This window comes from Bos taurus, chromosome 7 (assembly GCF_002263795.3).
Source record: "Bos taurus isolate L1 Dominette 01449 registration number 42190680 breed Hereford chromosome 7, ARS-UCD2.0, whole genome shotgun sequence".
NCBI lineage: Eukaryota > Metazoa > Chordata > Mammalia > Artiodactyla > Bovidae > Bos > Bos taurus.
Window position 1 is genome coordinate 46,449,693 of NC_037334.1, and position 15,178 is coordinate 46,464,870.

At 53.3% G+C, this 15,178-nt stretch overlaps 1 protein-coding gene across 4 annotated transcripts in view; it reads left to right on the forward strand.

The window, feature by feature from the left end:
* CATSPER3 (cation channel sperm associated 3) overlaps nt 1–14,437 on the forward strand; it is a 45,464-nt gene extending 31,027 nt beyond the window's left edge. For 2 of the 4 annotated variants that reach the window (XM_024994539.2, XM_024994540.2), the window contains 6 exons: nt 106–345; nt 2,128–2,310; nt 3,028–3,168; nt 3,525–3,644; nt 4,729–4,886; nt 5,714–14,437. In XM_024994539.2, coding sequence (XP_024850307.1) covers nt 106–345; nt 2,128–2,310; nt 3,028–3,168; nt 3,525–3,644; nt 4,729–4,886; nt 5,714–5,819 — 948 coding nt within the window. In that variant the 3' untranslated portion in view covers nt 5,820–14,437. The remainder of the gene's footprint in view (nt 1–105; nt 346–2,127; nt 2,311–3,027; nt 3,169–3,524; nt 3,645–4,728; nt 4,887–5,713) is intronic. The other 2 variants (XR_009495111.1, NM_001206032.1) reach the window with 2 other exon arrangements.
* Nucleotides 14,438–15,178: the final 741 nt, after the last annotated feature.

Sequence of the window (15,178 nt, forward strand, 5' to 3'; positions counted from 1 at the left end):
CTTAGGAGCATCCTCCCCCTGCCAACACACACCCCTCATCGGGTGGCCCAGGCAGGGGAAGGTGTGCAGCTTGGTCTGACCCTGCCACTTTCGCCACCCCTGCAGGTCTCAGAGCTCATCTTTGTGTCCATCTATACCTCTGAGTTCTGCATGAAACTCTATGTGGACCCCATCAGCTACTGGAAGGATGGCTACAACCTGCTCGATGTGGTCATTATCATCATCATCTTCATCCCCTACAGTCTCCGCAAGATCAAGGGCAAGCACTACCCCTACCTCAACATCGCCGACGGTGTGCAGTCCCTGCGCATCCTCAAGCTTATCACCTACAGCCGCGGCATCCGGGTGAGTGGCCTGGAGTGCTGTGGCTGTGCATGTGCGGGCGATTGGGCCCCCGATGAAATGGTACTTCTGTTTCTCTCCTACGGTGATTGAGTCCTCTTGTGTGGGAGGTTGATCTTTACCTGTTTTATCTCATTTCACCCTTAAATGATTCTAGGAAAGGTGTTAGCTCCATTTTACAGATGAAGAAACTGAGACCCACAGTCACTCAGCAGTTAGATACTGGAGCTGACCTTTGAAAGTTGTTCTGACTCGAGTCCATCTCATCTTGCCCTCTCTCCCGTGCTGCAGAGTGACTGATTTTCTTATGGTCCAGACCCTTTGGAGTATGTGCCCAGGAGCCTCCAGCTCTTTGATGGGTCTGGCCACTCACGTCTTCCCCCAGAAAACTAAAAGTCTGCAGCTTCTCTTGAGGGGAGGGTCTCATGACTTGTTCAGGAAGCTCTGGAAGTCCTGCTCCTGCTGGGGGACACATGGTGGCCGGTCTTTACTTGGCTCAGTGGTGTCAGAGCACACGTCAGAGGTGGCCCAAGCACACCCTCAGGCGCTCATCCTGGGCCCAGTGTGTTTGCCCGGGCTTTGCTCAGGCCCACGCTTCTCCGGGAAGGGGCTTGTTTGGGCCTATTGACCATGCAGACCTCACCTGCACACTGCGTCCCACTGCCACGTTCTTCATGAGTTCTTACCTCTTTAGTCTTGGCAATCTTGGGAAAGAAGTTCTGTTTCTCTTGCAGGAGTGGAGGCAGCTTTTTTTTTTTTTTTTTTTTAGCATCTCAGTTCTTTTGGAATGAATCCCCAAACACTGGTTTTCTTTCTCCAAGGAGAGGAGGGAGGTGTGGGGTGGGCATTTATTCCTGCAGGCAGCTGCCAGACTGGTCTGCAGGCAGGGCAGCCCCAGTGCTCCTTGGCTGTCTCTCTGCTTCACACTTTACCTCGAACTGTCAGAACTTCACCGTCCTGGGTCCCAGCTCTACCAGTACCTCCTTTTCTATGTTAATAGTTTCTCAGCTTAGAAAAAAGATTTTTTGCAGTTGACAATGGTGGCACAATGCAAGGGGCTGGAAAGTGGGTTCCAGCCCTGCTGGTGTATCACAATGTGACTGTGGACGAGGCGTTTTGCTTCTCTGAGCTTCTGATCCTGCATCTTGAAATAGGAACATCTCCCTACCTTGACAAGGTATCAGGGACAGATCTAGGTAGCTGAACACGTATATGCAAGACTCCAGGGCAGGGAGAATGAACGATGAGGCGTGGGAGATAAGACCAACACCCATGTCATGGACGAAGACTGAGATCACAAGATGAGGACCTGCCTGGGAGATGGGGCCCAGAAAACCTGGGAAGCCCCACTCCTCTGAGCCCTCTTCATTCCTGTTTCCAAGGTGGCTCCCCTGCTCCTCCTGGACCTGGAAGAGCATTCAGGGCTGGCCCTCAGCTGAGGAGCAGAAACAGGACACCCTGGGATGAACAGAGGCAGGCTGGATTCAAGTAGAGTGCTCAGGGGTGCTGATGGGGCAACTACTCCAGCCCTGGGGCAGCACGGGCAATCCCCCCATGGGTGACTGAGCATGGAGGCCGTGCACTGGTGAACCACTGTTAGATTGCTCCAGCCCTCAATCTGGACACTGCTCCCATTCGTTCATTCAACCATTTATGGAGCATCTACCATGTGCTAGGCAAGGCACCAGATACCGGGGCAGCTATGGTTGGGACAGGCTGAACCGCTGTCCTCTGAGCCCAGCCCGGCCGGCAGCCTGACCTAGCCCTTGTGCTTCTGCCTTGCAGACACTCATCACTGCCATGGGGCAGACAGCCTACACCGTGGCCTCCGTGCTCATCCTATTCTTCGTCCTGATGTACATCTTTGCCATCCTGGGCTTCTGCCTGTTTGGACTTCCAGAAGGGGGTGACATGAATAACTGGGGGAACCTGGCTTTGGCCTTCTTCACTCTCTTCAGCTTGGCCACGGTACCATGTTTGGGAACAGTGGTGGGGGTGGGGGTCAGGCAGGGGCCTTGAAAGGGGACTGGCAGCTGGTGCGAGTGTGTGGACATGCTGGGCCTCACTTGGGGTCTTTCCCACACTCAGACACTTAGCTGGGGTTGGGGGGAAGCTGAGGAATGGTCTCCCAGGACAAGGCACAGGCTAGCACCCTGGCCAAGAGTCCATCACTGACTCTAATCTTGTGACTCCCTACAGCATTCCTATTTGCCCCATGGGGTGGTAAAACTTTTCAAAAGTTCTCAAAAGATAATTCATCCTAATTGAAGTGTAATTTAGGAGGAAAACCCACATCACAAAGCCTTTTGGGGAATAGGCTGTCACAAATCCATGCAGAATAAGTCTGCAAAACCTGTCTCAAAGTCTAGATTCTACTGGGTTCTGGCAAGATTGAGGTCTTTTCCAAAGGAGGGCCTGGCAGAGGGGCAGTGTCTCTTGGGGAAAGCTGGAAGGCCTTTTGGAGAAGAGCCCTTAGGGCACATTGGACATAAGTGCCCACACCCAGTGGTGCCCTGCATCTCTGCCAGCCTGTATGCACTGGAGTCGGTGGATTAGGGGGTGTGATGTGGAGGGGCTGATGTGGAAGAAGAGCCAGCCTGCTCCTCAGTAGGGCCAGGGCTCCCCTAGGGCAGGTGAGCAGGAGGCCTGCCCCCCTGAGCCTTGGCACTTGCCCTGCCTGAGTAGGTCGATGGCTGGACAGACCTGCAGGAGCAGCTGGATGCCCGGAATTTGATTCTGAGCCGTTCATTCACCATCATCTTTATCTTGCTTGCCTCCTTTGTCTTCCTCAGCATGTTTGTGGGTGTGATGATCATCCACACTGAGGTGAGGTGGCGCTTGTAAGGATTGGTGGGGCGGGGGCGGGGTGGTGTTGGTTAAGTGTGGCAGGTGGATCATCTCTGAGCCGTCTCACTCTGGAATTGGAAGGGAGGGGACCAGGTGGGCCCATCTCTATGCCGGCGCAACCCTTCTCCCTGAGCCCCCCTCATGATGGTGGCCAGCAGGACAGGTACTTGGGAGGTCATTGCAGCTGCAGCGGGCAGCTTGAGTTGGGGGCTGGCCCTGTGAGGGGGTCCTCCTGCTGAGGGGCCTGAGTGGCAGTGGGAGACTGGGGAAGAGGGGAGGTGGGGATGGTGCACAGGGAGAGCCCTGCATCTTACCTCCATCCTCCTCCCCTCTAGGACTCCATCAAAAAGTTTGAGCGGGAGCTGATGCTGGAGAGACGCATGAACCTCATGGAAGAGAAGCAGGTGATTTTGAAGCGGCAGCAAGAAGAGGTCAGCAAGCTGATGCAGACCCAGGTAGGCTGTCTCCGTGGGCAGGCAGACAAGCAGAGGGACAGTCAGGGCTGAAGGGATGGTCAGGAAGACGGGCCTGGGGGCCGGGGTGGAAGGTGGGGGGCCTTAGGCATCTGTGCATTTGGAGAGTCGGCTGCCCACCTCTCTCTAGTTTTCAGAGTCAGACTGTGTTCTCTACCTTTTTGTATTTTCTCTGGACCTCTTCAAGTGTTGAGTGTTGTGATTATACTATTTCCCTCCTTCATAGGCAACACTCCATTGCTGGGCCATGGACTATAGCCCACCCGGCTCCTCTGTCCATGGGATTTCCCAGGCAAGCATACTGGAGTGGGTTGCCATTTCCTTTTCCAAGGAATCTTCCTGACCCAGGGATTGAACCCAGGTCTCCTGCATTGCAGGCAGATTCTTTACCATCTGAGCCACGAGGGAAGTGCTAACATTTCCCTCCTTCATGGGCAACACTCCATTGCTGGGCCCTTGGCCTTGAGCTGTCTTGTTCCCGAGGATTCATTGGGTGCCAAGCAGGCTCCATTCCCGGTCGCTGAGTGGGGGAGGTCACGGGGTGTTACTGACAGGTGTTACTAACCTCAGTTTTTCTAAACTGGAACAAGAATGAGCTCAATGGGCTGGAGATTTTCTGTCAAGCATGATACAACTGTGAGGGCTGAAGCCCTCTGAGCTGCCTGGAGTGCCCCGCCAGGTCCTGAACCACTGCCCCTCTCTCCCCGTGAGGCCAGTGCCCCTCTCCTCAGTCTCCTCTCCGAGGTGGAGACGTCCTCCTGTTTTGTGTGTCTGAGACTTGTCCACAACAGGGTGAAACGCTGAGCCGTGCTCAGGCTATCCCAGTTCCTTCCATGTCACCGGTCCTCATGCCAGGTCAGTTGTCCTCACGTCAGGTGTAGTGGCTCACCAGGTGGCCCCAGGCAGGGGGGTCCAGGCCCAGAAGGGGCTGGGGTGGCCTGTGCTTGTACTCAGGACTCACCTGGGGGCCAGGGTCAGGCCTCTGCCTGTGTTCCTCGTGGAGGGCCCCAGGTCTTTGTGTAGCAAGACTCTTGTCGTGCTGCTCTGTTTATGCTCCTCTCTCTAGAAAGATCTTGACCACAAGAGTTTCACTGAACTGGTGGAGAAGTTTAAGAAGACTTTGCGGCACACTGACCCCATGGTCTTGGATGATTTTGGCACTAGCCTGCCCTTCATTGACATCTACTTGTCCACCCTGGACAACCAGGATGCTACCATCTACAAGTCAGTCCCAGCCCCCCTGACCCTGGCCCACGGGTCCTGGTGGGGTGCTGGCTGATGTGCAGGGAAGGCAGAGCCAGGTCCTTCCCGGGGGGTGTGCAGGGGCTGGGCTGCTGTATGGGCAGGCCTGTTGCTGGTGGGGGGAGCACTGCCCACTGGCCCTCCTCAGTTTAAAAAACTGACCTGTTTTTAAACATTGCTTCCTTTGATTCTCCAAGAGCACCTCACCAAGCCCTTCTCAGTGGGGCAGAGGAAAGACCTCTGGCTGCAAGTCAGAAGCTGAAGCTCCTGACCTGGTTCTGTTACTGCTTCCTGTGTGACTCTGGCCAAGTCTTTGTCCCTTTCCCGCCTGTCACAGGAAGGACTGACACTAGGAAAGCAGTGTGTGTAAAGCTCGGGGCTGTGCTCAGTGTGAGTTAGCTGGGGTCACACTGGCCACTACTGCAGGAAGAAGAGGGGCACAATTAGCCTGATGTCTCAGCAAAAGCCCCCTGGAGGGCTTTGTACACTGGAGGGGGTCTAGGAATGCCCAGCGTTGGCCCAAGAGTGGATCTGGCAGTGTCCAGGCCGCCCTCAGGCAGTCACCTCAACTCAGAGCCCAGGAGTCTGCTGTCTCCAACCTAACATGGGCAGTGAGAGAACTTCCTCCCAGAGCCCAGGGAGCCTGGCCGACCTGGCCTTCCCACCCAGCCCAGTCTGGTTCTCAGGTCCATGCTCTTTCCTGCCCCACACCTGCCAGGTATGGTGGACATGCAGGTGCGAGCGTGCAGTGGGCAGGGCCAGGTGGAGCGGAGCTCACTGTGAGTAAGGCCCTCCTCCTCCACTCCCAGGCTTCAGGAGCTGTACTACGAGATTGTGCACGTGCTGAGCCTCATGCTTGAAGACTTGCCCCAGAAGAAGCAGTCCAAGTCCTCGGAGAAGGTCGACGAGAAGTAGCTGGATGTGGGCACCCAGCCACTGTGGACCGCGGGGGCTGTGACCCGACCGCACCGCCCCCCGTTGAACACTTGTTTTCTGGGTTGACCTCTGTGCGGCTGTTGCTGTGATCATGACATCTGTCCACCTTTGGGAGCTGACCCGAGTTGGTGCCCATGGAGTCTGATTCCTCCTCACATGACACAGCGAGACCTTGGGAATGGGGAGTGGGGAGAGAGGAGCTCAAGGCTCACCCTGGCCAGAGGCCGCACCTGGGGGCCACGCTGGCTTTCCCTTCCCTCGACCCCCGCAGCCAGGTCCCACTGGGCTCCTGGGAAAGCCACCTGGACCCTGGACCAAGAAGGGCCTCCCACAGTCCCATGAGAGGGCATGGCTCCTGTGATCTGGTATGGCCCCACTGGCCTAGAAAGCTCTGCTGGCTCGCCTGTGTGGGCCCCCATGCTGGCAGGGTCACAGCTCTCTCTCTGCACACAGTGCCATGGAGGTCTCTCTCTGGAATTCTTCTCTGCTTTTCCTGAGGCTCACGGTGATAGTGGTGCCCCAGAAGGGTGACAGCACCAGGCATTTGGGCTGCTCCCTTCCCTTAGTTAGAGCCCTTTACTCAAAAGGCAGCCTTTTCTACGTCATCCCCGGCCAGATGACTCCCACAGTCAGCAAGGCCCTGGCCCACCAGTGTTGGAGCCATCTGAAGGCCCAGGTGGTGGTGGCTGGGGGTGGCTGGCACCCCTTGCTCGCATCTGGCCAAACCAGAGGCCCATCAGTGCCTGCTCTGCTCTTGTTTCTGGGGAGTGTTCTTGAGGCCTGTCATCTTGGCAGGGCCCTCTTCTTGGACAAGTGCTGAGTTCTGGGTTAGGCTGGGGTGGGAGACCAGCTTCTATCGCTGGGCACAGAAAGGCCAGGCCCACCCTGGGAAGGATGATAAGTAGAAAAACACATAGAATTGAGAATGGCTGGACAAGGCCCCATGGGGGTCCGTGAGCTCCAGGCCTGGATGACGGCACCCCTGAAGCCAGAGGAAGATAAGGGCCTGCGGAAGCCTTTACTGCTCTTTCCTGAGTTGTGCTGGGGGTTCCGTGATGAGAAAGCCACAGTCTCCTCCTGGCCCTTTTCGTTCCCATGGTTGCCTAGAATGGCTGAGAAGAAATGTCCCTGAGGAAGTGACAGTAATTGCCTGACTGTAGAGAGCATGTGTCCTCCGAGATTCTCAAATCATTTCCATTTGCAAATGTTCACACTCAGGACCAAATTGAGCATCGTGCGAAACTACCGAGAAGGACTGCTCTAGAGCATGAGACCCGTCGCCATGCCCTGGGGAGTCCTCCAAGGGTAGGAAGCATGGCCTTGCCCCTTCCTGGACTGGAGAGAACTCTGTGCCCTGGAGGGGCCCTGAAGTAAGCGAGGGATGCCTCCAGTGCCTAGCAGTGAAGGGGGTGACTCCAGGTTGGGGGCTTCTAGGGGGGCTCTAGTGTGTACAGCCCAGATAGCCCAGCGTGCCAGCCTCAGGCAGTGGCTCTGATTTAGGGCTGGGACAAGGCAGATGTTGCCAACTGTCCACTCTGGATGTGCCAGGGTTGCTTGGGGGAATGTGAAAATACCTCCCCTGCTTTCACTAGGAAACATGCGGGAACTGGCCTAGGCCTCTGTGGGTGAACAAAAGGTTTTAAAAATTCCTCAGGGAGGCAAATTTGTGAGTACCACAGTTTTAGAGTCAGGAGGCATGGATTTCTTAATCAGGTGGCCTTGGGCAAGGTGTCTGGTCTTTTGAAACCTTAGCTATTTCGTCTGAGAAATGGGCTGATAAAACTGTCCAGCTATAGTGTTAGTTGCTCAGTCATGTCTGACTCTTTGTGACCCCATGGACTGTAGCCCACAAGGCTCCTCTGTCCATGGGGTTTTCCGGGCAAGAATACAATGCTGCTGCTGCTGCTAAGTCGCTTCAGTCGTGTCCGACTCTGTGTGACCCATAGACGGCAGCCCACCAGGCTTCCCGTCCCTGGGATTCTCCAGGCAAGAACACTGGAGTGGGTTGCCATTTCTTTCTCCAATGCATGAAAGTGAAAAGTGAAAGTGAAGTCGCTCAGTCGTGTCCGACTTTAGCGACCCCATGGACTGCAGCCTACCAGGCTCCTCCGTCCATGGGATTTTCTAGGCAAAAGTACTGGAGTGGGGTGCCATTGCCTTCTCCGAAGAATACAATAATGGGTAGCAATTTCATCCTCCAGGGGGTCTTCCTGACCCAGGGACTGAACTCACGTCTCACTATAAGGATCATTTTATTTGATGATGAGTGTTTAAAAAAACCTGAGGGTGTTTAAAAAAAGAAAAGACACGATCAACTGTGGTCCGCGCTTCCTGGTTGTCAGCTCTGCCTCTGCTATGTGGCCAGCTGCAGCGGGCTGGCCTGGCCAGGGGCTGAGAGGGACCGGGCCAATGACACAGTACCAGGGGTGGAAAGTACGGAGCTGAGAGCAAGAAGCTGAGGTCGGGAACCTGGGAGTCGGGGAGAATGGGCATCCAGGTGGAGCTGGTGCAGGGTGGCCAGATGACCCGTTGGGCCTGCAGGGCCTGGGGCCCAGGAGGGAAGCCCAGGCATGGGCCGCAGGGCTGCGGTGTAGAAGGGCACTCTGCCTGGCAGGGCGCAAGCAGAAGGCCTTCACAGAGCAGGAACTGGGAGAGGGTGATGTGCAGAGGGCTGGCTCAGCACTGCTGGCAGCTCAAGTCAGTGGATATTTGGCGTAAAGTCCCCAAGCAGCATTCTGTTTGGCTCTATTTGCCTGCAGAGCAAACACTGGCAGATTGGAATTCCCACTTGGGCTCTCACCAACTCAAACAGGCTTGGCCAAGGCTTTCAGTTGATTTGCTTCGGGCACAAGTGGCTCTGCTTGCCCAGGCCTGGCTGTGGAAAGCAGGACCCTCCTCCTACCCACCGCCCCCCTACCCGGGGATCCGGCAGAGCTGTCCCCAGATGGCTTGCCTATCTCCATCCTGCCAGCTGGGTAGTTTGGGGCTGCAGTGGGATACCCAGGACCTGGGCTCAAGTCTTCTGGTCACTCCCAGGCCCTCCCCCAGCTCTTGTAGGAAGGAATATGGAATCCAAAGCTAGAGGTATTTGGAAGGTGGCCGGATTGTTTTTTTTTTTTTTTTTAACTGCTTGTTGATTCCACCAGCAGGAAGCAGTCTCTGTAATATGGAAATCCAGGCAGTGACTGAGACTATAAGTGCTCCTCTTTATTCCAACAGTCCCTAAAAACTCAATACTGAGATGCTGGAGACTGCACACCTTGAAATTTTCCCCAAATGGTGGGTCAGACGGGACACCTATAACAAACTGCCCTTCACCAGGTCAGGAGAAGATGGATCTGAATTCCTAACTAGGCTTCTCAGGAAGGAGAGGTAATCATTGTTGATTCTAGTTACAGGGGTTGGGAAATGAGGGAGAAAGGCACTCAGTGTAACGGGGTAAGATTTACCAACATGCGTGCACCTCACTCTGCCCTACACTCTGCACCAAGAATGTCCTCTGTGCGTGGTTGGCCACGTGCTGTACCTCTCCGAGTTCTTGCTCTGATTTCACCTGAGGTTTGGTGCATTGCAGCCCTGGGGATATGGGGGAGGCAGGGCTGGAGAGCCGGAAGGAAAGGGAAGCGTTGGTGCTTTCTTGGTCGGCTCCTGGCTTCTCCTCCATGGCGGAGAAGCAGCATAATGGGAGAGGCTCACTAGACCTATAGGATAGGAGCTGGGACAGGGAGGAAGAAGGAAGTAAAATCTGAGGCCACGAGTCAGAGGCTCTGAACCGAGACTCTGTCCCAGCTGGAGGGCGAGAATGGAAAGGGGACAGGTGGGGACAGGCATCCTTGTTGGGTGAGAACCGGATCCCCAGTGACACTCCTGGAGAGAGGCCATTAATGATGGGACTTATTGAGGGATGATTTCTGGTTGCTGAACCTTGTCTTTTGAAAACGGAGCCCCATGAAGAGATCTGATTATGTGGGATCTATGTTATAAGATGGCCATTTGTCATAGGGACCTCCTAGGCTAAAATTGGGATACGTTGAGAGGGCTTTAAAAACCACCACTGAGCCCCCAGCTGCGATTTGAGGCCTCTAGATGCAGTACTCCTGAGGGCAATGGCACTAAGTGTGACTGGCTTTCTGCAAAGTGAAACTGAGGTCTCAACAGGAGGTGTGAAGAGGCCAATGGGGGATGAAAAGTCTGCTGTAAAATTCTTAGGTTGACCCCCAACTTTTGTAATCTGGTAATGGGACAATGGCCTCTCTCAGCAGAGGCCCCCCACTGCCCCAGTTCAGGATCCTGAGAGCACAACTGCCCCTTGACTTCCTCCTTCCCCACTGGGGCCTTGATGTCTAGGATTGGGGCGTGAGGTGAAAAGACTCTTCAAAACATGCTGCTGGACCAGCGAGGGAAGAGTCCAAGCAGCGGTCCAGCCGAGGCTCCAGAGGTATGACCTATTCTCTTTGTTGACTGTGGAAAATACCACCTTCTGTTTTATCAGTAGTTCTGTTTCAAATACTTTGACATACATGATTTGAATCTCATAACAACACTTAGGTACTTTCATTATTCCCATTAAACAGGTGGCAAAACTGAGGTTCACAGAGGCAATGTACCCAAGGCTGTATAACTAAGAGGGAAGAACCAAGCATTTCTGGCTCTAACCACTCTGCTATGATACTGTGCAACAATCCTCTAGGGAAATGTTATCCTCATCTTACAAGTGGGCAGACAACACTCAGAAAGACTGTTACTTGGTGAGATCATCATTGGAGGGCAGAGTCAGTATCTGAACGCAGACCATACATGGCCCCCGCTGTGGTCTCACAGCAGCCTTGTTCTTTCTTATCAAAGCGATTTTTTGAACTCTAAAAATCAAACCATGATTCCCTCCTGAGCAGGGCCTGCCTCTGGGAGGAGAAGGGGTGGTCCCTCAGACCAGCCTCATTTAGCCAGTTTCCTGGCCCCTTCTTGTTGCCTCGTGGAGGCTCTGAAGTCTGCTGGCCCAGTGGATCCTGACTTAGCAGCCCTGGGAGCTCCAGGGATGGAGACGGTAGCAGGAAGCAATCAGTGTGTGCAGATGGGTGGTGACTGTGGTGCCTAATCAGGAAATTATAGCCTGGGCAGAAGAGGGGTTTGGCTTAGAAATCACCCTTCCCTGGGTTCCAGTCAAGCAGGCCCTGGGAGGCTTGGCTGGGCTGACGGGACGCTCCGAGCAGGCATGAGCTCAGCAGGCAGGATGAGCCGGCCTTGTCAGACAGGGCTGTGCAGAGCGGCCCCGGGCCCAGGAGGCTGCGTCCTAGGTGGTGATGCTGTGGTCAGTCCTTTCTGGCCCTCTGCCTGCTCCTGTGCCTTCTGACACCTCATCAGCAAGGGGAGAAGCTGTGGGCATTCAGGGGGTGCTTTGGGAGGTTCTTGACCTGCGTCAGTGACTTTTTACCTGATTCACAAATGAGCAAGTGGAAAAGGTGTGAAAGAAGTGTCAGGTGGAAAAACCCAGGTGCAGAACTGTGCATACGTGCACCATTTGGAAAGGGAGAAATAAAACCACACACACACTGGCAGTGAGATATTCCCTTTCAAGTGGCAAATATGATTGACAAAACCTAGCCTTGGCCAGGGCATGAGGTGGCACCCTGTCCACTTTTGGCAGTGCAAAGAGGTGTGGCTTTCTCAGAAGGCAATGTGCATGAGATTTTACTTGTGTGTTCCCATGGGCCAGCAGTTCTGCTTATGAAATTATCCTGAAGAGCCAAATGACAAATGCACCGAGATGTGATGGAAACACAGCGAAAGAAATCAACTCCCATTGGTGGGGAGACTGGTCGAATTAGTATGAGTCCATACATACGGCCCTTAAAACAATGATTTGTTGATAAGAATAGATGTTCCTGATATTATATGATTGAAAAAGTGGCTTCTAAAGCTACCTGTGATACGTCTTTTATGTAACAGTGAGTGAGAGTGGGTAACACATGTACATGCACACGTGTGTATGCTGAGTGATGTCTGGAAGAACAATCATTTTAGTGCTGGGACGGTGGTCTTGACTTTGTCCTCACTCTTTTCTGAACCTTTTGAATTTTAAGAACAATATGTCTTTGTAATCAGAAAAAACAACAGTTTTCATCTTGAAAAATGTTCTGGGAATTCCCTGGTGGTCCAGCAGTTAGGGTTCCATGCTCTCACTGCCAAGGGCCCAGGTTCAATCCCTGGTCGGGAAACTAAGATCCTACATGATGCATGGTATAAGCAAAAAAACAAAAAAGGTTAAACAGTGTGCATGTGTGTGAGTGTGCATGTGTATGCATGCACAACTATGCCTGTGGTAGATGGAAGGGCATTCCAGGCAGAAGGAACTGCAGACACACAGGAAAGAAGCTGGTGTGGCTGCCACCCGCAGTGCGAGCAAGGGCAGGGGAGACTGGGCACGTATACTAGCAGGATCCTAGGGACCTGGGCGTGGCAGTCTGGAAGCAGGCCAGTGACCCAGCCTGTTGTGATCCCTGCTTCCTCTCTGAGAACAGCCTGCTGCCCTGTACCTAGCACTTAAATTTCCTCTCTTCTGTCTCTGCTTCCTCTCCCCACCTTCACTCCTGCACACCCATTCCCATCGCCCTGTCCATCATGACTCAGCATCAGGTCCCCTTTAAGAGGAAGCCTTCCCAGATTGCTCTGGTTGCCTTGATAGCTCCTTTTTCATCCTCTCACCCTTGAACTTTCATACCTGTCCTTTGATCAGACCTTAATTCCTCTAGGACCAGGTGAGGAGGGCTGTGAACTGAGAAGTTACGCTGGAGGTTGCCTGGATGCCAGTGATAGACCAGCTGACATCAGTCAGCTTCAGAGTCCCAGTGTGGAGGGAGAAAGCAGGCAGCAGAGACCCAGGAGGTGTTTTGAGCCTGGCATGTCACAGGCACAGTGCCAGACACTACACATAGCTTTTCACATTTATTCCCATTGAGCAGATGAGGAAACTGAGGCTTACAGAGGTTATGTGGCAGTAAGTGGTAGTGTTGCACTTGGGTATAGACAAACCCAGGTTCTGTCTAACTCCAAAGTCCACACTCTTACCCTACTAGTCTCTGGCTCTCACCCCCTGGAGGTTGGCTGGGCTGGGCCTGTGATGGGATCTCGCTGTGCCTTGCTGCCCAGACCTCACGGAAATGGACTTCAGGGTGAGAAGGTGATGTAGTCTCACTCAAGTGGTAGCTCCTATCCTGGTGGAGGATGTGGGGGCAGTGCAGCATACCTGCTGAGGCCTGCTGGCCATCGTCCCCAGTGAAATCAAGTGAGATATTTCCCTATGCGGCCAGCTGGCAGGAGCACTGGGTAAGAATCTAATGGGGAGGAGGCTAGGCATGTTGACCAGGAAAGAGCTTTCCCACTCAGAGATTCTCCAGTGGTAGGAAGTTGGTGAAATGATAAAGGACAATTTAAGCAATAGCCCAACCGAAAGCCTTACGTACTGGTCACATCCATGGTTCCTTCAAACCCTGCCAGCAGACTCCAGGAAGCAGGCAGGAAGGTCCAGTGCCCACTGGCAGAAGAGGAAAGCTGGGCTCCAGGAAGGGACAAGGAGCCCAGGCCAGGGGCTAGAATCCAGAGGGTCCCAGCCCTCCCCCAGGCACCTCCCCCAACTTTGGGCTCAGTGGGCATTTTTGCCTTGATGGGTTGGGCCAGTCTCTGCGAGCCTAGGGGACTTCCCTGGAGTGGCCTCAGCCAGAGACCAGGGAAGAAGCAGTAGCTTTGGAGGTGTGGACACCAGGCTCAGGGGAGCCATGAGTGGTGTGCCTGTACTCAGGGACCAGCCTCTGTGACTCAACAGGAGTGCTAGTTTGGGAGATGCAGGAGGGGTCCTTTGCCACACTGTCCTCTATGTGTGTGTTTTGTCTAAATATATCCTTTATTAGATCAGATTTGCCCAAAGGAAGAGAGAGGAGTGTGCGTGAAAAGGCTAGAGTAAGGGTGGGGATCAGCATCCATCCCAGTGTGTCCTGGAAAGTTCCCAGAGAGGCCACAGGAGGGAACAGTTTGGGGAAACCCTCACAGGCCCCGCCACAGCCTGGCAAGCAGCAAAGTGGCCGGCTGCTTTGTGGCTGCAATGTCTTGGAGGGTTTGCCAAGCACTTTCCGTGAAGTCACTGGGACGTTAAGCCCTTGGTTCAATTAAATGGGTTAATACGCTTTGTCTGATTCTGCTGAATGCTAATCATATAATGTGATAATGGTGGTAATGGCGCTCTCAGCCGCGGTCATCACACGTGCTGCACCGTCCCAGGCACGCAGGGAGGCAGAGCTCACATTCCCGCACACTCAGGCCTCATTTTCCACTCATAAAAGCCCATTCTTCAAAGCCTTTCCAGCCCAACTCCCTATATCCATTTTCGGGACAAATTACCAACACTTAAAAAAAATTGGTCCATTTTGCGTAAAAGCCAAGTCCAAATTACTGTTCCTTTCCCCTTTGTGTTTTGAAATTTCACAAAGAGAAGGGTGGGGGGCTGAGGGGGACACAGGGGACAGAGAGAAGAGGCAGAAGGGGAAAGAGGGAGAAGAGGGTATGAACGAAGACGGAAAAAACAAGCCTTCTTGTTTCAGTAAAAATGTATTTCTGGAATGATGTTTCAGTTTACTCAGGCAGAAAAATTAGAAATGGTGTGCTTATTAAACAGGCTAAGTAAGCATGACTATTTTTAGTAGTGCAGTAAAACCTTGGTAATTTGGACCTCTTTAATAAAGATTCCATGATCATGCTGGCTGGCAGGCACACGTGGTGTGTGTGTGTGTGTGTGTGTGTGTGTGTGCACGTGTATGTGTGCAGGCAAGGTGAGAGTGTAAATAGGCTGCTGAGTTGGAGGACTGAGAGGGTGAGGGGACAAAGGGGACAGGGGTGGGCGCCCCGCTCATGAGAGCCTTTTTAAACTGAGTTCTCTCTGCTTCACAACACAAGCTCATTACAAATTCTTCTCTCTGAACACTCCTCTTGGCACCGACTAATTTGACATCTGTTTAAAGAAGAAAGTATTTGAAAACAAAAATTTTCATTTCTGTCAAAATCTGTAAAGATTTACTTGACACCACCTGTCATTACTGGCCTGTTCCCCCTCCATGTGTGAGACTGAATCCTGGGTGTTGACACTTCATCTGGGGGAGGTGGTGACTGACCCCTCTAGGGTAAGGACAGGGACCTGTAGGCAGAAGGCCACTTGCTGCCCTGCAGATCGCAGTTTCTTGCATTTAAAAAATAATATTTGATTCATCCTGTCATGACTAAAGTAATAAACATGCTCAGTGCAAAAAAACTTGGAAAGGAAAAATGAAACAAAAATCCTGTTTCCTACCACC